Genomic DNA, 20,319 nt, shown 5'->3' on the forward strand with positions numbered 1-20,319 from the left:
TTGTTTCTTATAGTAAATTATGATGTGTGATATCATTAATGATATTATGATAGTTTGAATTGATTGTAAACACATTCTAATTTTATCCTGAAAAACCAAAAACATGCCTGACTTTCACTGAAGAAAAAATGGTCTCCTGAGTGACTCCAATTAACACAAGTCAGTGAAACGTTTGTAAAGACAGATATTTCAATTATGCAGGCTTCAGACATTTTAAACAACAGGTCACATGTCAAGACAGAGCAGCTTGTCAATATGATGGATCCAGCAGAGATAAAAAAAAAAAAAGATAAATCATTTTATTAACTGATCTCTATTTAAAACTATATGAGTTGAGTTTGTTGATGGTCAGTTTTAGGGCTTAAAAGTAATGATCCTTGAATTTATTGAGCTAATTTAGAATCTATAAAGCAGTAACAGGATGTACGTGTATTTCAAAGAGAACATTTGTTATTTTGCTCACCTGGGACTCTATTCTTTCACAAATTAAATACAAGAAAAGATAAATACTGGCCTTTAATACCAGTTGGGCTCATTAACAGTCAACAATTGGAGTCCAGTAGCAGCATACGAGACTAGAAGAAAGTGGTGTTGGAAGGTAACTAGGTACATTTACACGGTAAATTTGAGTTGGGGTTTCAATGCAAATTGGAGAAAATGTGGAACGTTGAACCTATATGGTTTACTGTAAAGGAGCTGGATTGGGCACCTAATAATTGTGACATTTACTATAAAGTGGAAGATCGATGGTGGAGGAATGACTATCTACATGTTTCACCTGTTATTGACACTCTAAAGAGGGTTGCTGTTATCTTTGTCAGAGCTAATGGATGCACTAAAAACTCTCCCAGGAGCTGAGAAGAGAATTGCATCTCCATCATCAAGCGTTTGTCTTTTAACAGGCGATACACACTTTCTCGTGTTCAGTCATGCCAAAAAGCATTTTGGGGATTATTTGCAAACCTGTATCCTTATGTCACTTATCGAATATGGCAAATTAATTTTTACTTTAGAAATGTTATTAAATTGAATGGAGTGTAGTAATATTGTGGAATTATTTTAACTTTTGCTATCATTGGTATTTATTCTGTACTAATAAGTAACAATTGGAACCAAAACCTGCTCCAGACATGCCTCATGTATTAGAACTTAATAGGTTTTTTTTAAAATGTGGCAGTGTTTATTATTGACCACTTAACTTTAAAACAGATTCAAATATAACTGAAAGATTGTCCAAAAGACATTACTCAACAGTGTCAGATGGTACACATCGGTTTATTAAAAAAAGCCTGAGAATGGCAGCTGAAGTTTTCAAACAGAAAAGAAATCTGACAAAACAAACCAAAGATCTATTGATTAAAAAAAGAAAGAGATTCTGTTGGGAATGCAGAGGGGAAATTATACATTCTTCTTGTGTGTTCATGAGAAATTAAATTACATCATCAAAAACAATTTCAGAGGTGATGTTGTGAGCAGTAGCCTTTTACTGCACAATCTGCAAGTTAAAACTTTTAAAAGTGGTGAAAAAACTCTGGGTAATGACTATCGTGGCTAATAAAACCCTCCCGGTCTTTGTTACAGGGCTTGTCTGAGTGAGTGGGGAGCAGCGTCGCCTATGGGTGACTCAGTGCAGGGCTGGGTCGGAGATGGCATATTCAGGGTCGCAGGTGAAAGACACAGTGATGGCATAGCGTGTCCCCCATGTGACCTTCTCCACTCGATGGATGTTCTCTGAGCCGGAGGAGAAGAATGAAACCCGTCCTGTGTGAAGAAATGACCGAGGAAACAAACATGGTTCAAAATAACACAAACTGATAGAACACTAAGGGAAATACTCATATCGATATTGTGCGCACATAATGTGCATGGCAAGAGTCAGGGTGTGAGTCTTCCGATTAGAATGCAGCTTGTTTAATGCTAATAAACATTTGTAACATCAATGTACCTTTACAGGACATCAGTAAATATCTGTTGGTAACTACAGGTAAAAAGGAGAGGTTGGGGTCTCCAGGAATTTAGCTGGTTTAGAGCGGCAAGATGTGGGATGTTGGTGTCCAAATTAAAGAACACGAATACAGATGTCCAGGTTATGGATTATGATTTATTCTGCTGTGTTCTTATGGCATTCACACACAGCAATAAACCACAGGAGCACAGGCAAATGAAGGAAAATAGGCAAAAAAGGTGAAATTATCTCAGCGTAGCTGCATCTGAATGGACACGCGCTCTCTACAGTTGCATCGGGGGTGAATAATTAACTAATTAAAGTACCGCATGCACAGACGGCAGTGGTGCGTTCAAGAGCGTCGGACATCTGTGTTGCATTCGAGAGCATCGGAAATATGAAACTTCAAGGAAAACTAAATAACAATGAATAAAACATACTACTTAGATAAACTCTAACAGTATACAATAATATAAACAGTGTGGGCTTTCGAACAACAGGTATTGGGGGAAAAAAATAAAAACTCAGATTTTTTTTTTTAATCTTTCATTTTTGAAAAATTGTTTTCAATTTAAATTGTACTTCTTAAATACTCAGCATTAGCATTGTTGGTAAAATATATAGTGAACATGGACATATACAGTATATTTCTTTAGTACAACCAACATGTCTGGTAACTATTTAACTGCCACTTTTACACATCTTTGGCACCCATCATACTGTGTAAGAGTGTAAGACTACTCATTACCCACCAGTGACTCAATTTGATGCTAATAATCTTTTTCTTGATACCATAAAATGGTTGAAGCTTTAAAAATTTAAAATGAATTCCTTACAGTGAAATGTAAACATACACTGAAAATAAACATTATAACATTGCCAGTAACAGCCTGTAAATTTTTTTTAATGCTCATCCATTTTAGCAAGGATGAATATTCTTCAAAATAAAAATAAAATGATTTTCTGGAAATACTGAAATGTATTTATGTGTACTCAGGCCTGTTGCATTGGACATTGAAAGAAATCAGATAAGGTGCAAATATAGTATACAAAGAACCAAGACAGGGGCCTGGACCTGTGAAGCTGTAAGGACACGCTCGATTTATGCTTGGATTTAGCAAATGCCAAAATGGATTATTTTCTGAATTTCAAACTGAGAGGTTGGCTCAGGGTACTTCTATTTATCAAAAGATTTGCTCCACTGGGCCAGCTAATGAGCTTTTGCTATGTAACAGCTAGTCTGATCAAATACAACCTGATCCAAATTCAGAGATATATATCCACTCTGTGGCTGTGACCATGATTCAGGGATTTATATTTTAAAGTGGTTTTCAGGTTTGCTTTTTTATGAAACTGCCTTTGTAAAAGGGTCAGCACCTAGATTAAACAGCATTAAAAATCTGGAATCATATAGCCAGGGTGATTGTACTTTCTCACCAAGAATCACTGATTTTGCCTGTTGAAATTAGCCACACCACACGAAGAATCCTGGAAGAATGTTCCTGGTGAAGTTGGACAGGGTGAAATCAACAAAAAAACAAAAAAACATTTGGAATTCTTGAGATGATGGAATTTTGAGCCTTTCTGACTCAAAATGACAGCTGGGAAAAAAATGTTCCTTAATCCAGCAAGGTTCTAGATTAACTTGGTACAAAGATGTGAGAATGTTGAGTCTGTTGGATACAAGGAGTTGGGTGTTCTGAGCTGGTATATGCTTCCATTACGTGTGCGAGAGAGCAAAGTGAATTAAATTGAAAATCCCAGTAAGCGACCAAGACATTTTTTTAACCAAGGCTAGAACAAAGTGGAAGTGTATTCTTCTGCGCTCACAGGAAACAATTTATTTCTTTCCAAGTATCAATCATCATCTTTAATAAAAAAGAAAGTCTGTCAGAGCTGAACGAGGTTGTGTGAGCCTATGGTTTTACGTGTCCACTAAGATCCCTGTAGAAACAGTATGATTTGTTTGAACAAAAAATGCTTATTTCTTTTGGATTAAAGGCAAAAAATTCCTCCTTTGCTTCTCTATAGAGTATCCTTCAAACTATTGTCTTTTGACCAAAAAACAAATCACTTCAGGAAATGCTCGAATCTTTTAGCCTCCCTAAGAAACAAGTGTTTACCTGCATCAGACCTCTGCTCTGACAAAAACCAACAACACCAATTACATGTTGCCAATCACTTTCCCTATTAGAACATGTGAGGGTATTGATTTTCCAGAATCAATGTCTAATCTGCTCAGAATAGCTAGCATCCTCATCTTTTGCTTTCAGTAAGCTGTCAGTACTGTCACCCATTATATAGTTGCCAATGGTATTGTCGGCAAATCAAAGAACCTAGAAAAAGATAAAATCAACGTCTGGCATCTTGGTGCCTGAGATCAACCTATGGCTGAACATGAATGGTTGAATAGTTTCCCCAATTTTACAAAGAAGCCAAAGAAATGAAAATCAGCAGCATGGCATGAACCTGTCAGAAAGTATGATCTCCTGACCGATTGATTTTTGCGTTTGTTGTAGAACTATATTTAGTAACAGGTTGAAAAACCCACCTGATCCCTGCAAATGATGACAACCCTTCTCATGTTCATCATTACTGAGCCACAAATGAATAATCTGATCCTGCTGCGCAGATATGATGCTATGCTGTGGCACCAGCAGACAGATTTTCAAATGTATCATATTTACATATAATATACATGTAACAAGTCTGGAAGCAATTTAGCAGCCATTTCTGCAAGTGTAATGGAAAAGCAACATTTTTATCATGCGATAAACCGCTGTTGTCGAGAAGTCAAAGTAATTATTTTTCCATAAATCCCAAATTCTAAATGAATAATTCATTATCTCAACAGGAAAGGTGCTGGCAGGAGAGAAAAAAACAGATATTTGAATTATGGAAATATTTAGTTTGTACATGATTTAGCTATCAGAAATCTTTACTCACTAGTCAACCCAAATCACAATTGGGTAAAAAAAAATTAGTGTTATAAATATGAAAAATTAAAACTCTAAAATGGAATTAAATTGCCATGGGAGACCCACAATAGAGATTTCAAAATCCTTTAGAATGCATATAAATCCAAAATGTCACATCTTAACACCTCAAAATAAGGTTATTGGAAAAGTTATTAGGGCATTCTTTTGTCATTCTAATGATAACAACTTCAGCATGTTATCAGATTCAGTAAATGACTGGAAATGATCTGATCTGACTTTTCTGAACTTCAAATATATGACAATGGAAAGTATATTATCATATTTGTAGGATCCAGGTGTATTTTCTGTTTTGTCTGTTTGTACCAGTATGGGCAGTATATACCTGTATTCAGGAACACCGGGAAAGACATTTGGTTCTTCTCTGTTAAAACCTGTTATTGTTTTATGGAATAGTGAGTAAAACAGCCTTTTTGTTGCCATGCATTAAAGAAAAAAAAATGTTTATGAAAAAATGTTTAACAATGTACAACTCTAATATCACTTAATTCATTCCATGAATAATATCTTGATAAAAACATAATTATGTTCAAGAACAAAGATTACCAAGTGCCAATAAATGTGATACAAACCAAAAAATCATATGTCTTTGAGTGTCTTTGTGTAAAGTAAGTCTATTCACTCTGTCTAAAAGAATGTTTTTTCTTGCAATATCACTTGATCTCGCAGTGCTCATCATTGTACAGAGCGCTGTCATGCAATATGCATTTTCAGAGCTTTGGAAAAGTTTATCAAAGAAAAAGTCCAACACTTAAAAATATAGAATACAAGGAATAGTAATTGACCACGTTAGTAGCAGAAGGTGTCCTCTCCACAGTTTAACAGATGTCTCTTTTTCAATGTAAACCTAAGGGGAAACGGTTTGGGCCACGTGAATTTTTTTCCACATTATCATGAGTAACCACTAGGTAAAATTGGCATGCAGAGGAAGTCCATTGTGCCTAGTTCTTCCTCTACATCTAAGGAAGGCCACTGTTCATGTGCACTCTAAGAAATAGGCCCTAAATGTTATCTGACTGGAATAATTGCACCTTTTTTGTTACCATCTCAGTAAGCCCTGATTATTGCAGCAACCTAAGCATCTGTCCAGATATAAAGATTACACTTTCTCCCAGTTTGTCATTTTCCCTGGAAAACAGAAAAGCAACATGCCCTTGTAATGTCTTTCACTCACTGTGTCTCCTCATCATTCCATTGAAATAATATTGACCCAGGACCCATTTCACATTTTGTTGACTGGGTAAGAGCCCTCTGTCTGGCAAACAGGGTGTCCAACAAAGCTCAACTGAGATGAATGGCATGGAAAGGAAGGAGACTGAAGCGAAAATGAAAGTTGAAGACTAAGGGCAGAGGATGGCCTTTTAGAATTTTGCTTAAATCTGACAGAGGCTTAAACAGCTGACAATAATGGACATTGGTTAAAACTAAAGGGGAAAAGATTGCAAAAAAATAGGAAATAGGGACAAGGTGACTGAGGCAGCGGGGCGGTGGTTGGCTGTCAGATATGACAGAATGGCATCAAGGCTGTCAGGTGGAGGTTTGAGCCGCTAGAGATTTTCCATATTACACAGCTTCACTAAGCCTTCACTCATTCAGGAGAAACAATGTTTACCGGTGCCATACACAGCAGGTGAAATATATAGCACCATAGGATTCAAGTCAGAGGCTGAAGTTAATGCAAATTACACTTGATATATTGCCTCAAACACATGAAGTCACAGAAAACAATCACATGAGCAAACAACTTTTTTTTTTTAACTGTTACTGTAATGCAATTAGGCATCAGGGCAAGTACAGAGCTTATACAACTACTCGGATTGGGCCCAAATCTGCACTCTAAATGGGAAGCTCAGCTACAAACTTATTCAAAAAAAACACCAATCCTGCTTTCATCAAATGAAGACAGTGCTGATTTCTTAATGCCTGTCAACATTAATCATCAAAGGTTTAGGCTAATCCATATCGTACTTTAAACAGATAGTTGGTCTGTGCCAGAGCTGCGGACATCAATTATTTTTAACGAAACCATATTTCCGAATGATTAAATCAAATTGAGAGTGGACGGTGGACCAAGGAAGAGCTAATTACATTTTGGTGATGTTCTGGATTCTGCAGGGACTTTGCCCTTTTGATCGTCCAAAAGATCAAAGCCAAGGGCCACGTAATGCTACTGTCTATATAGAGTATATGCTATACAAAGGGTGTAAATCAAAATATGTAATATAACCGTCAAATGTTTTTGGCAGAATATACAATGGCTGAGTTTTTAAAATTGTGTTCTAACATTTGTGAGACACTTTAAATTGTCCATATTGACTGTGTAGATTATTTACTACAGCCACATAGACACATACATTGCTACATTTACTCATGGAATTCCTTAGGGGAAGAGGAAATAAAGGCATTACCTCTGATAGTCACGACAAATATGATTATCAACACTGAAGCTAAAGTGGTTTAAAAAAAATACAATTTCACCTTTATCAGCTGGTAGTTACCTGCTCGTGGTTCTACTGTGCTGTTGCTATCTTGGTCCATGAAGATAAATCGTCCCCCACTAAAGTCAGAGCCATAGTCAGACAGGTACAGGAGTGAAGTATAGTCAAAGGAGCCATAGGTGACCTAACAGAGAATAACACAGGTAGGTCAGTGCTATCATGCTTTTTTAAAAGATCACATTATATACCCATTAGACACTTTCAAGTTGGGTACTTATAACATTTATATGATTAAAGCAGTCATGCACTGCAGAGGCTCTACACCCCGCGAGAGCTTAAACAGCTGTAGAGGCTGATGCTCACAGGGTGCAGCCTTAATGAGACATCAAAGACAGCTGAAAAGGAACAAGTGGTGTCTCTTCAAACAAAAACAAAAATCACACACAGTGATCTCATTTGTTCATAGCTCCAAAGGTGAAATAAAAATGTATGTCAACCTTCAAGAAAGTGCTACAAACCTCCCTTATTGAGAGAACAATCATTAGGCAATGTCTCTCTGAGTGATGGAGTGTGGCCAGAGCAAACGGCATGATTACAGGAGCGAACAAACTCATGAAAATGCCCTAAATGTGTCAGTTTCCAGTGTCAGCTCTCAGATCTGACTGTCACCACGAGAGATCTTGATATCATTGTTTGAATGCCACTTATTCTTCTGCACATGGGCATTTAGATTAACCCACCTGCTCATTTACAGAAGTTTTTTTTCACTTGTTGAGACAATGTGTAGAATTTTGAGGTGACAAATTATTTTGATCTATTTGGGAATAAGGCCGTAACAAGAAATAATGAAGAAATGTAGTGCTTTCTGGACAGTCAAGTAAGAAAAGTGTGACATGATGATGACATCTCACACACATTGGCTGTGAGAGGCAGTTTCTACTTATTGATGTCATATAGTTGAAGAAAATGTACTGCATCATCACAAAAATGCAATAAACATTGGTCCAGAGAAAGCAACAGGGCTACAAAATACCAGAGGAACCGAATTTCTCTCATATCATTTTTTTTTTTTTTAATTCCATAAATGAAAAAATATATATATAGTATACAAGTAATTCTGATCCTACATGACTGCCTTTCTAGACATCCTGCAAAATTTAAAAAGCTTGCATGTGAAACTGAATTATTTCAATCATTGCCATACCTCATGAAGGTAGAGCAACTCATAGAAATGACTGCTGCCAGAACAAGTGATGTGTAATGGGGACAGATGGCCTTGTGGCCAATACTGAATTAATTTCTTCAAGTACCAATTCCACAGCTTTGACTCCTGATGTGCATACTCCCATACACTTCTGAATAATGTACACCCCAAAGATGTCTAGTAAGATTCTGGAAGTCATCCAAAAGAAATAATCACATTATGTGCCTTACTTTATCTATATGTGGGTGCCAGTACTCATCGTGTTGCGTCTTTGCTGTTGTGCTGTTGATTCTGGAGAAGAAAGTGGGCTTGGTGAGGTACATCAGTTTTGGGTCCAAACCAAACGTGTCAGCAATAACTGCCTGGATTCGACCACGGACAGCTCTTAATAATGGAAAACAGAGAAACTGTGTCAGATTGCAAGCTAAAAGTAAGGACATCTACCATATATTTCATTAATGTGATTGAACTTTCCAGACACATTAACACAGATGAAAATGAACAATGGAAGCACAAAGTAATATTTAATTATCATTTTGAAAAAAATGTGCATTACACAATTACGGTAAGTCAACTAACCTATAAAGCTGAAAATCCTCTTCTGTGAACACATCCCCAATATGATCACCAAAATATCTACGGCCATATTTAAACAGGCAGTTACAAGCAAAGCAAAGTCAAATGAACAAAAATGCAGTAGAAAAAGAAAAACACACCAAGAAAAAGGATCTGTTAGAATACTGTAGATGTACATTTCATACTACAACACAGTGCACCAGACGCATGTGACAACCAGCTATCCTCAAATAGCAACCAGCTGGCTGCTTCACACCGGGAAGCCCCTTGAAGGGGATAAAAAGAGGGAGCATTGTTGCCATTATTTCCTGATTAAAATATTTCAGAATGGTCCTGAGAATTCAGTGTCAGCCATCTGCCTGTCATGGTGAGACAACGACAGGGGTAAAGCTAGGAAAAATAAATAATGGAATATACTTTAGGAGGAAAGAGACAAACACAGTGGAGAAGATGATTCAAATAAATCTGGTTTCTGTTGGCAGTGATAAATGGATGCTGTGAGGAGTCACTGGCTGCACTACACAAGGATCATCATAAAGGACTGATGAACAAGTCACTTTTTTGGAAGTAATACATGTTTACATAGTATGTTGGATAGAATTTCTGCTGTCAACTCTTCTACCTGTAGATATTGACAAACTGTCTCCCCATCGACAATGCTCCTGAATGCAAGTCCAATATTGAAGCCTGCGTGGATCAAAAAAGAAAAATAAACTGCACGTCAATTAGTGGCATCAGTAGAATGTGTTCTCTGCCCTGGTTTATGCCTTCATTGACATGTAAAACACTCTATTCTACCTGGCATTTGTCAAGGTTGAGCTTTGCTATTGTATTACACTGCTTTCTAGTGTTAAGAGAGGTCTGTTACACCAGGGAGACAAGATGTGTATATAGAATAAATAGTTAAACTGACCACTAGGTGACAATACATCAAAACACCTTTGTCAGCTTGCTATTGGAAAAATTTGATAATTTTTCGGTTAATATAAATGTATAAATGTAATATGTAATAAATATAAATGTATTAAGTATATAAATAAATGTAATAAATACATCAAAGAAAGAAACATCCAAAAATTGAACTGCAAAGAACACTTATGCTTTTTGTTCTGTCCTGAAATTGATGGAATACTCACTCCTCCCTCTGAACCAGCTAGCGCCAGGCCCCTCTCTGCCAGTCTGTGAGTCAGAGACAGACACCATATAGTAAGAATGCAAGAATGGTACAGCTGCACTGGAAACAAGTGTAAAAAAACAGTGATGCAGAGTGCTGATTATACATATGGCTTATATGGCAGTGTCAACCTCTTCAGGCTTTGAGCTTCCTCCCGTGACACCACTGCATCTATGACAGCACGGCCACACTTCTGAGGAGTGCATCCTAGGACGGAGAAGAATCAGACACAATGAATTTCTAAGTTCACTGAGGTGGGCTCTAATGTTTAGGCTCAGGGAATGCAAAAGTTAAAGAATTTCTTCTAATTAACAGCAGCATAATCAGGACTACCATCCCTTGAAACTGTCTAAGCCTTCAAAAGCTTGTTTTGTTCCCAGACACCAGGGACAAACCAAAATAGAACTCTGTAGCCAATACAGATAATAAAAACAAAATTCAATTGATTAGGGTTGTGTAAATGCATAGTTTCTGCAGAAGTGAATAAAATAACAAGTTTAACAGTAAAATGTCTTAATTAAAATAGTAAGGACGCTATTCACAAAAGAATCAAGAATTCAGTTCAATTCAATTTTTGCCATTTTTTTAGTGCCTGTTTAAACTTCAAACTATTTTGCACATTTTAAATGCCAAACAGGTAATATCCCCACGTGACTTACACCTGTAGTATAGTAATACAAAGTTTTCCATGTCCTTTCATAACCTTTTCTTATTTGGCTGAGAGAGATGCAAAATATGCTGGCTGTAACAACCTCCTTGGTGAGGTAATTAACCCAAAAGGTGAAGTCAGAAGTAATGAATGACACACATTGATTACAATTACTTTTTAAATTATGTGAAAACAGCACAGCAGGTATTATGAATAATGAGTCAGGGTTTTTTTTTTTTAACAATGTTGCAATTGAAATGTTTATTATCCCTTTTTTTGGTGGGGGGGTCATTATTAAGTTCTACACCTTTGATTAATCTATGTGATATATAATTTAGTACTTGATACATTTCCTGCATTGTCTGTGTGAGGTTAGTCTGGCAGGCATATTTGAAGCACTGATTTTGAAGATTAAGAGCTTATTATATAGTAAGTTTAGCTCCACTTGTGTAAACTCTATAGCCCCCTCCCCGCCCCCCTTTATACATGTAAATGTGTAGTGGACATCAGATAGGTAGCAAAAAAAATAAACGTACCTTTTTCCTGTTTAAATCAGATTAACACATTAAAAGTTAACAGCTGATTGTCTAATGCTTTACATGGCAAGGACAATTCACCTGGATACCGCTTGTAGTTGTTGTAGTCCTCAGAGCACTGAATGTTGTAAACTCTGGGCTGTGGAGAGACAAACTCGGCTTGGCTCACCAGCGTCTCTGTGACATCACTGTCCAGAGAGGTCACATACAGCCATAAAGCTGCTACAAATACTGACACAGTGACCAAGAGCAATGCAGCAGTTGCTCGGGAGCCCCTCCACGCCGACCCCTGGCGTAGTGCATTTCCTCTACAAAAATAGAGAAAAGGGTGTACATGTATCATTGCTCAGACTATTGTGCATTATTATATGGATTGCCCCTTTTCTCTGCTGTCTGAAATAAGAATGTAAGCAGGAAAGAAAGAGGTTTTTATGATGATGATACGTAGCACTATACCTGACCTGGATATTCTGTAAATTGTGCTAATTGGCATACAGATGAATTTTAATGATAGTAATGACTACAAATGAAATATTGAGACAATAAATCTAAAACAAAAAAAAAAAGTTATAGAACTCTGCATTGAAAACAAATGGTCATCAAGACATCAAGACACAAGACAGTCCCACACATGCATCCAGCACATATCATATAAGGTGAGATAAAATAAGGTGAACATTTAATAGTCTCACAATACTTATTCCCATTGAACAGGTCTAGAGTAGCATAAAAGTTGCCATGCTGATTTTAAGTGATTTAGCAGTAAATAAGTCCAGTATCTTAGACATTGCAATTGAATAGTCTGGCAGCAGATTGTAATTTCATGTTATTTAACAAAGAAAATTCTGAATTCAAATTAACTATTATTGACAAGATAGTTACAATATTTGCATATATCTATGCAATGACAATCAGATAACCAAGGGGAAAAAACTCCGCACAAAAGTGTGCAGACCTGTGCTAAACATCTCCAAACATGTGGCCATCTCCCCACATATTTTGATTTACACCCTTTGTAGAGCATATTCTGATATGTAATTGTATTCACCCTCTGTACTATGTACAGGTACACAGAGGCCGAGTATCCATTTATCTGGATTATTGTAAATATGCACCCTCTTTGTATATTCCATTTGTATATTCCATTTGATTTCTATTTGATTCTATCTTATTTTTCTCTGAGTGCTCTTGTTGCTGTTGTTGCACTGTAAATTTCCCCGTGTGGGACAATAAAGGATCTGAATCTGAATCTGAATCTCTATATAGACAGTAGCATTACGTGGCCCTTGGCTTTGATCTTTTGGACGATCAAAAGGGCAAAGTCCCTGCAGAATCCAGAACATCACCAAAATGTAATTAGCTCTTCCTTGGTCCACATTTCATGGTAATTCCATTAAAAATCTAAATCTATAACTTTTTTGGGTTATCTTGTTAAGACAGACAAACGCCGGCTGTCACATAAAGAAAAAAACAACCACAATTTAGTTCGGTTACCTTTTAATCTTTTTCTCTATTTCAGCGGCATTCGAACCTTGTGCAGTTCTTTGTCGCAACAGCGCCATTTGGAAATAAATACCTACAGCGTAGCATTCATACTTCACAGTTTTATATGGATATAACACCACGCCAACAACTTGGCTTGCCTGCCTGAAATCTCGTTCACTTCCTGGTTTTAATAGTATTTCAGTCCAACCATTGGCTTCCCGGAAGAGAAACTGTTTTTTCATTGGCCCACGTTCCTAGTTTCCTATGAGACATATTAAAAGAAAAAGAAAAAAGAAATCGTTGAAAAATGAACATTATGTATTTCGATTTCGTATTTGAAATTATAGGCGTTAAATGCATTTAGTTCAAATCGGTTTAAAATACAGCCAATTTCTCCGACAATTATTTATCTTCCTGGCCAGTCTAAACTAATCGACCATCTCGAACGATTAACCAGGAAGCGGCACAGAGAAATGGGTGTTGTTCAGAAAAGTGAACTGGTTAAACAGTACCACCTTGTTCGCGGCGTCAGTCATACAAAATATCAGCTTACTGTAGTATTTTCGTAGTCTCGACTCCCCAAGCGAGGCCGATTATTTCCAGTTTTTATCCATTCCACACTAATAAACAAGCCCACAAAAATCTGTATTGGCAAACAACAGAATGGCGTGTGCGCCTTGGCCTAAAGGAAAGAAATTAGTTCATCTTGATTTGAAAGGAGCCCCTCCAAGAGTAGAGTACCTTCATAAGGTAGGATCAAGTGTGAGCTGCTGCTGGATCACATCCGCTTCAGCTCTGTTGACCTTGCTTCATTGTTGTGTTTTGCAACCAGTGAGGTGTGTTTTATCTTTTCAGCTGATCGAGTTGTTCTCTCAACTGGGAGCAGATGGCCTGCTGGTGGAGTATGAGGACATGTTTCCATATGAGAGGGAGCTGAAGCTGTTGCAGGCTACAACGCATCCTGCTTACAGGTGCTCTTCTGGAAATAAACATGTTGTAGTTCTGTTTGTTTTCCTATTATGCTTAAAAAGAGTATGTAAATGTAAGCGTGTAATGTAAGTGTGTGCACTTTGCAGCCCAGAGGAGGTACTCTCTATGCAGGAATTTGCGAAATCAAAGGCAATTGAAATAATTCCACTTGTCCAGACTTTTGGTCACATGGAGGTGAAGCTAAAACCTTTCTCATTCATATTTAGAATTTCTTGAACATTGTGCTGACTCTGCTTTCCTGCATTGTCTGTTAGTTTGTGCTGAAGCATCGATCGTTGTGGAATCTAAGAGAGGTGCCATATTGTGTGGGAACCCTTAACCCTCACAAAGAGGAGGGTGTTAGGCTAGTGATGGAGATGCTGAGACAAGTGGTGAAGCTTCATCCAGGCCTGAACACACTACACATTGGAGCTGATGAGGTCTGAACTCCTCTTTTAAAAAGGATGCATTAGCTTTAAATGACTAATTAGCACTCTCTACAAACCTGTAAGGTGTACACCCTTGGTGAGGGGGATGAGTCTAAATTGTGGTTGGCTTTGCCCAACCGTACAGTCGAGAAGCTTTTCCTGAGTCATGTGACGAAGCTGGCCAGGGCCATCAAGGAGGAATGGCCTCACATGACCATCATAATGTGGGATGACATGATGAGAGGCATGAGCCAGGAAACATTAATAGGTCAGTAGAAAATACTAGTAGGTCCCAGTAAAATATATTATATGTTATATTACATTCTATTATTTATTAATAGATTTTTTTAGTATTGTTTAATTAAAGGTGAAATAGCAACCAAAAGTTTCTTATTGTATTATAGCAGATAAATGTTCTGATATTTGCTGCATTTGGACTAGTTTTGGATTACTATTTTAATCACCATGTATAACATCTATATCACAGCTAGTGATCTAGTGGGACTGGTCCAGCCAATGTTGTGGAACTACACCCCTGACCTGGATGTGGAAATCACAGGTTAGAATTCTGTAGTCCCAATTACTGGTTACTCACACTTTGTAGAGCTTTAGGTGTGATATTTATTTTTCACCTGCATTCTTCAGTGTCTCTGTTGGAGAAGTACCACAGTGCTGGAATGACAGAGCTATGGGCGGCCAGCTCCTTCAAAGGCTCCACCAACGTTTACACATGCGTGCCCAGCACGGTCAGACACGTGGATAATCATCTGCAGTGGCTGAGGGTGGCTGCTTCTTTATCTGCTGGTGTAACCCTGCAGGGAATTGCTATCACAGGCTGGCAGAGGTAAGAGTTGGAAGAAAGTCTTATCTCAGTGTTTGTTCTTAGGTGATGTATGTGTAGAAGGCAGATGTGATTATTCTCAATTTGATTCTAAGACAGTGGGTAGTGGGAGGTAATGTGTAACATACCAAACCGTGCATGTGCACACTAGTCTTGCTTAGTTTCTATCTTATGATGGTTTTTATAAATCCATTTTTACTCTTATACCAACAAATAAATGCTGATTTTGTTTTGCTTGTTTAATGTGGGTCTTTTTTCTAGTTTTACCATGTAAAAATAAATAAGGAATGAATAAATACACCGAATAAATAAGAGTTTGCAAAATGTCCTTATTTTAGGTATGACCACCTGTCAGTGCTGTGTGAACTGATGCCTGTAGCTCTTCCATCATTAGCATCGTGTCTCCAAACGCTCTTCCTTGGTCATTTCAATTCTGAGGCCCAGTTTGCAGTTACTGAAAAGCTGGGCATTTCCTCAGTTGAGGTAGAGGAAATAGGAAGGTGAGATCTGGACACACCACCATCAAAGTAAAATGTGCATCTCCAGTCTAACAGGTTTATATTTCATGCTGCCCTTCAGGTCTTCTGCGGTTGATTCAATGTTCCCAGGAAGGAGGCTGGCCGAGCTGACTGTGGAGCTCAATACGCTACTGAACTCTGACGACATACGATTCTTTGAAAATGACATGTGAGCTGTGATAACATCAACATCTCACAGACCTGTAGAAACAATTTGACATTCAAGCAGAAGCAATTCCTTGCTAAATCAGAAGAGTAGCTCAATGATTACATCACTTTTTCCTCATTGCAAAAAAAATTAATTGCTTGGTGGTTACTTTCATTTAACCACCAAGGGCTTATAAAAGTGTTTTGAAGGTTTTTTGGGGGAATGTTTGGAACATATTAAATACTGTATGTGAAGGTGAGAGTTAGAAGCTCTTTTACTCTAAACATCTGTAGCATTTTACAATAGAATTCTGTTTTGAGGAACATAGATCAGCTTTACTTTTTCACATGGTATTGTAGGTTCATAAGAGGATGGTTCAGCCCGTACCATCGGCGGATGAAGCTGGTAACTCCCCTCATCACCATGCAGGTTCACAGCAAAGCCTCAGGGTGAGATCGGTTATATAAAAGGAACACTTCTGTGAAATCTTGTCAGAGATCATTGAACTGACTTTTTCTCTCAACTGGCCTCCTCAGGATTCTAACCACATTACAACAGAAGGTGGACACCATGAGAGAGGAGATGATGTGTCTTTTCCATGAGGCAACAGTTCAAGAGTGGATGGAGGAACACGTCCATCCTGTAATGGCACCTCTACGAAGGATAACAGAGGAGATTAGGGCATGTGTGAAGGAAATGGTGCCTTGAAATTATATTTTGTCTCCTGCAAATCCTTAAAATATGAAGTACTTGCACATCAGCTATGATATTGAAATTAATAATTTTAAAATGTAGTCACACTAAAACTGTAGATTTAGTTGATATAGTTGATTATATTGTCATTGATTTTTTTTGTGGGGGGGGGTGCTACTAGCATTTTTTTAAGAATGACAAAGAGGGCCATATTCTTTTGTAGCTTTTCTTTCTTTCTTTTTTTAACCAAGAGATTATGAATAAAACCTTTAATTGTAGATAATGTAACATTTTCAGCATAGGTTAAACTGGGAATAAAAGTAGGCCAGCTCAAATTCCAGGTGTTATCTTTGTGGTATAAGCTGTTAAATATGGGGTTGCAATGTTTCCAGTGTTAATTACATACTACTTTTATTTACATTTTAAAAATCTTAGCATTTTATTTGATAGCCATGACTTGCATGAAGAAAATGATGTGGAAAATGTCATCTGTATAATCCCTGTAAAAGTGTTTATATTAAAGGTACAATGAAAAATGTAAAATCCAAAATAATTTTTCTTTAAAGCACAGAACACACTAAAATTCATCATCAGACATTAATCACAAAAAGGGTTACCTGAGATTCAGTATTTGGTTTACCAAAAAGTACATGCATTTTAACAGACAAATCAGATGCAAAGTAGCACATTTCACACACAACTAAACTGAAAGAATATTTCATGTTTGGTTACAATTTATTCACCTGGATCAGACTGTATTTGGGGTAAACAAGATGAATTTTTGTTTGTTTTCCACCTGTGTAGTTCAAGGGAATAGTGGGCAAATTACTTTTCACTGATGTATTCGAGTTTAGTATGTAAAATTGTAAAATGGAGTGTACTTTTAAACAATAATTAGATCAAAATAGAAGAACCTTTATGGCAAATGCATCTTTTCATACTACCTAATACAATTCTAGAAATTTTAATTAGAGCATTTGAATGGTAAAGCTTCAAAGGGGATCTTATGTTTTTCCAGTTTAGATTGTTATCATTCTTCTTATTTGGTAGCCCACTTCCAAATTAAGGCTCCCAAGAAAATATATTCCATATTCTACAAGCACATGCCAACAATCCAACATGCATGTAAAAATTACAAATTACATTAGGTAATGTCTTATGATCTTATGTCTCTTTAGTTAGTCCACAAAAAGTTACAGGAGCACTGTCAGTCACAGTAAACTCAGAGTTCATGTCCTCATCACCAGAGTCACTGCTGTAGTCAAAAGAGTCTTCCTCCTCCTCTCCAGACTCAGCCTCTTCTTCCTGCTGCCTGCGGTGCTGCATCTCCTCTAGGCCCAGGAACCGCTTCAGCAAAGCTGCAACTGCCTCCACATCACTGACAGTAGGTAGAGGAAAACTTAAATTCCTATTTTAATTCTGCAAATCATGCTTCTTTCATTTAGTAATTTAATTTGTACAGATCTGTTTCACATCACAATAGATTATAAAAACAGATTGTGACAATAACTTAAGGGTAGAAGTCATCTTAATAACTGCATTAGTCCTGCAGTGTTTTAGAATGACTATTAATGTATAAGTCTTTTTTGCATTGTTTACCCTAGATTTTGAGCTGCTTGAGTTGAGATCTTTAAGATAACATTTGAGAGAAAAAAGAATGAGGTAAGAACTACTAAAGAATTTTAATTTCTGATTTTTTTCCCCCTGGAATTGTTGGATTGTTTCGAATTCTACAGAAACCCCTCTGCCAACATAACTAGTCATTTAAGCTGCATACATGGTAATGTTTAGACAATTTAGATTCTGATTCTTGATCAATGTTTATGTACCTGGCATCGATAAATGCTGAATAAAGAAGTTATTTTAATTTTTTGGTTTTTAGTGGAGAAGGGTTCCGATTGATACAGTGGCATCGCTTGCAGTGTCGCAAATAAAGCTCCCACAGTTTGGAGAAAATTAACAGTTACATTTGTGTTTCTGTGTGACTGACCATTGAGTCTATGGCAATAAGCAGTTATGGGAAAATCTATTAAAACTAGCCAGGCTGCTGCCTTCTGAGAAGCAATTTTTCCATTCCATAGGTTGACTTGGTTGCATACACACCGACATCAGGAACAGTAAAATGAGGTGAACAGGCTGACAGTGATGTCATTAAAGTGGACCATCAATTACTACAAAAAGGTTCTTATACAAACATTCATACTTCTTTTAGCTTAACCAAACTAATGTCTGCAAGCAGATCCGGGGAACTGTGCAGAAGCACTTCTGTGGATGTAGAATACCTTACTCAACAGGATGTTAATTTAAGCTGTTAGCACCAAAAGGTATACCTCCGTCCTCCAACTGTGGCACTCTGAGTTAGGGGGTAGGAGAAGCCTGCAGCTAACCGCAGCATTAGCAGATAGCCCTTTCCTAAATAGCGAACCCTCTCTTCCTGGACACAGATGTCACACAGCTGCCTCAGATCCAACACAACTGAGAGTAAAAAAAGACATAATATTAAACATTAAATATTCTGCTACCAAATCAACAAGACTAATTGTTGAGAGGAAACTGATCTCACCAACCTTTTTCATGACCTTTCCTCCATAATGTCAGGAAGAAAGCATACAAACTGAAACTTTTGAGCTCAATCAGATTCTTGGTTTTGTCAAACACAGCCTCCTCCCACTCCTCCATATTCTGCATTGCCACAAACAGACAGCCGGTCATATAGAAAAGCTTCCAGAAGATGCTGTCTATATCGCCACATAAGAAGACAAAAACAGTTTCAGAAAGAAAATCTGGAAATTTATACTCAAACTGATGTAAAATAAATTTTGCACACCTGAGCTGTAGTATGCAGCTGCAAAACCAACAGATGCAATACCTGCAAACAATACACAGTAAAAAAAAAAGATCTATCCCAGATTATTTCATTGGGAATGCAGTACAACCAGAATTTATTTCCAGTGCTTACCAACAAGGAGAGACCAGGAGCGAATACCTGGCGACCTCTTCAGGTGGAGCAGGTTGAGGCTGTGCTCCTCTACTGTCATGTAAACCATCTAAACACAGAAGAAGTGAATTGCACTCTAAGATTTAATAGACCATTTTAATTCAGATTCTGTTATTTGAATCTTAATGTATTCTTGTCGGTCTCCCGAAATCTAATTAACTTTGAAGTATATTTCACATTGTATAGAAAAGGATATTGTAAGAGAGTTGTTCAAAACTGCCCAATTAATGTAAAGATTCGAACAATAATCCTGTACTACCACTCACCTCCAATTCGCCCTTATGTCTCTCAATCACTAAAAAGACAAAAAATAACTCCTATACGAAGAAATGCGAGCATTAAATTACAGGGAAGTTGATGTTGTTGCAACTGTTGTGAATGGGCGATACTTCCTTCCTGGTTTGGTTTTTCCTGATTGGATAGATTCATCCTCACTTCCGTCTGAGAAATAAAATAAAAACTTAACACAAAAGGTATTTAAAAAAAGAAAGAAAGAAATCGCCCAGCTCTATTTTAGAGACAGCATATCTTATATGTGTTCATTTTTGTTTATTGGTTTGCGTTTATCTAATACATTTTTTAAAAAGCGTTTCTTAAATCTATGTTTCTTAAATCTATATGAGCGAATCTCGAACGAGTCGTTCGTACTGGATCGTTTACCGATTATGATCATCCGCCATATATTTTGTGAATATTGTGTTGTTTCTGCCATGTCAGACTA

The 20,319-nt window shown here is 37.2% G+C and overlaps 3 protein-coding genes across 6 annotated transcripts; 1 reads left to right on the forward strand and 2 right to left on the reverse strand.

Annotated features, from left to right (window-relative positions):
* Positions 1-1,256: 1,256 nt before the first annotated feature.
* Positions 1,257-13,696, reverse strand: ogfod3 (2-oxoglutarate and iron dependent oxygenase domain containing 3). Of its 4 annotated transcripts, none has more exons than XM_029836235.1 (10): positions 13,557-13,696; positions 13,013-13,265; positions 11,600-11,826; positions 10,465-10,540; positions 10,296-10,338; positions 9,782-9,846; positions 9,163-9,219; positions 8,814-8,874; positions 7,440-7,563; positions 1,257-1,761 (listed from the first exon to the last, which is right to left on the reverse strand). In XM_029836235.1, the coding sequence occupies exons 2-10, from the start codon at positions 13,243-13,245 to the stop codon at positions 1,625-1,627; spliced, it is 1,023 nt and encodes a 340-aa protein (XP_029692095.1). In that variant the 5' UTR covers positions 13,246-13,265; positions 13,557-13,696; the 3' UTR covers positions 1,257-1,624. The 4 variants fall into 4 exon arrangements, with proteins under 4 accessions (XP_029692095.1, XP_003977434.2, XP_011616843.1 ...); XM_003977385.3 differs by having other exon boundaries at positions 8,814-8,967; XM_029836226.1 differs by lacking the exon at positions 1,257-1,761 and adding an exon at positions 1,768-3,447 and having other exon boundaries at positions 7,420-7,563; positions 8,814-8,967.
* On the forward strand, positions 13,667-17,143 carry hexd (hexosaminidase d). Its single transcript, XM_003977374.3, has 11 exons — positions 13,667-13,753; positions 13,859-13,974; positions 14,080-14,167; positions 14,248-14,412; positions 14,485-14,668; positions 14,888-14,959; positions 15,046-15,244; positions 15,580-15,741; positions 15,821-15,928; positions 16,267-16,356; positions 16,444-17,143. Exons 1-11 carry the CDS (start codon positions 13,667-13,669, stop codon positions 16,613-16,615), a joined length of 1,443 nt encoding a protein of 480 aa, XP_003977423.1. The 3' UTR covers positions 16,616-17,143.
* Positions 17,144-17,218: 75 nt separating this feature from the next.
* On the reverse strand, positions 17,219-20,019 carry cybc1 (cytochrome b-245 chaperone 1). Its single transcript, XM_003977384.3, has 6 exons — positions 19,865-20,019; positions 19,560-19,647; positions 19,428-19,469; positions 19,168-19,338; positions 18,931-19,075; positions 17,219-17,978 (listed from the first exon to the last, which is right to left on the reverse strand). The coding sequence occupies exons 2-6, from the start codon at positions 19,645-19,647 to the stop codon at positions 17,765-17,767; spliced, it is 660 nt and encodes a 219-aa protein (XP_003977433.1). The 5' UTR covers positions 19,865-20,019; the 3' UTR covers positions 17,219-17,764.
* Between the last annotated feature and the right edge of the window lie 300 nt (positions 20,020-20,319).

This window comes from Takifugu rubripes, chromosome 1 (genome assembly GCF_901000725.2).
Source record: "Takifugu rubripes chromosome 1, fTakRub1.2, whole genome shotgun sequence".
NCBI lineage: Eukaryota > Metazoa > Chordata > Actinopteri > Tetraodontiformes > Tetraodontidae > Takifugu > Takifugu rubripes.

Bases quoted from the DNA above. Each gene is read 5' to 3' on its own strand.
- ogfod3 (XM_003977385.3), bottom strand. From the start codon at position 13,245: ATGAAAAAACAGTTTCTCTTCCGGGAAGCCAATGGTTGGACTGAAATA. The intron at 10,339-10,464 runs GTTGACACTGCC...TCTGACTCACAG, and splicing joins GAAGCTCAAAGCCTGAAGAG to ACTGGCAGAGAGGGGCCTGG. The intron at 7,564-8,813 runs GTAAGGCACATA...ATTCTCTGTTAG, and splicing joins GGCACCCACATATAGATAAA to GTCACCTATGGCTCCTTTGA.
- hexd (XM_003977374.3), top strand. From the start codon at position 13,667: ATGGCGTGTGCGCCTTGGCCTAAAGGAAAGAAATTAGTTCATCTTGAT. The intron at 14,168-14,247 runs GTGAAGCTAAAA...ATTGTCTGTTAG, and splicing joins AGACTTTTGGTCACATGGAG to TTTGTGCTGAAGCATCGATC. The intron at 14,669-14,887 runs GTCAGTAGAAAA...TCTATATCACAG, and splicing joins GAGCCAGGAAACATTAATAG to CTAGTGATCTAGTGGGACTG.
- cybc1 (XM_003977384.3), bottom strand. From the start codon at position 19,647: ATGGTTTACATGACAGTAGAGGAGCACAGCCTCAACCTGCTCCACCTG. The intron at 19,470-19,559 runs GTAAGCACTGGA...TATTGTTTGCAG, and splicing joins CTCCTGGTCTCTCCTTGTTG to GTATTGCATCTGTTGGTTTT. The intron at 19,076-19,167 runs GTTGGTGAGATC...TTTTACTCTCAG, and splicing joins GAGGAAAGGTCATGAAAAAG to TTGTGTTGGATCTGAGGCAG.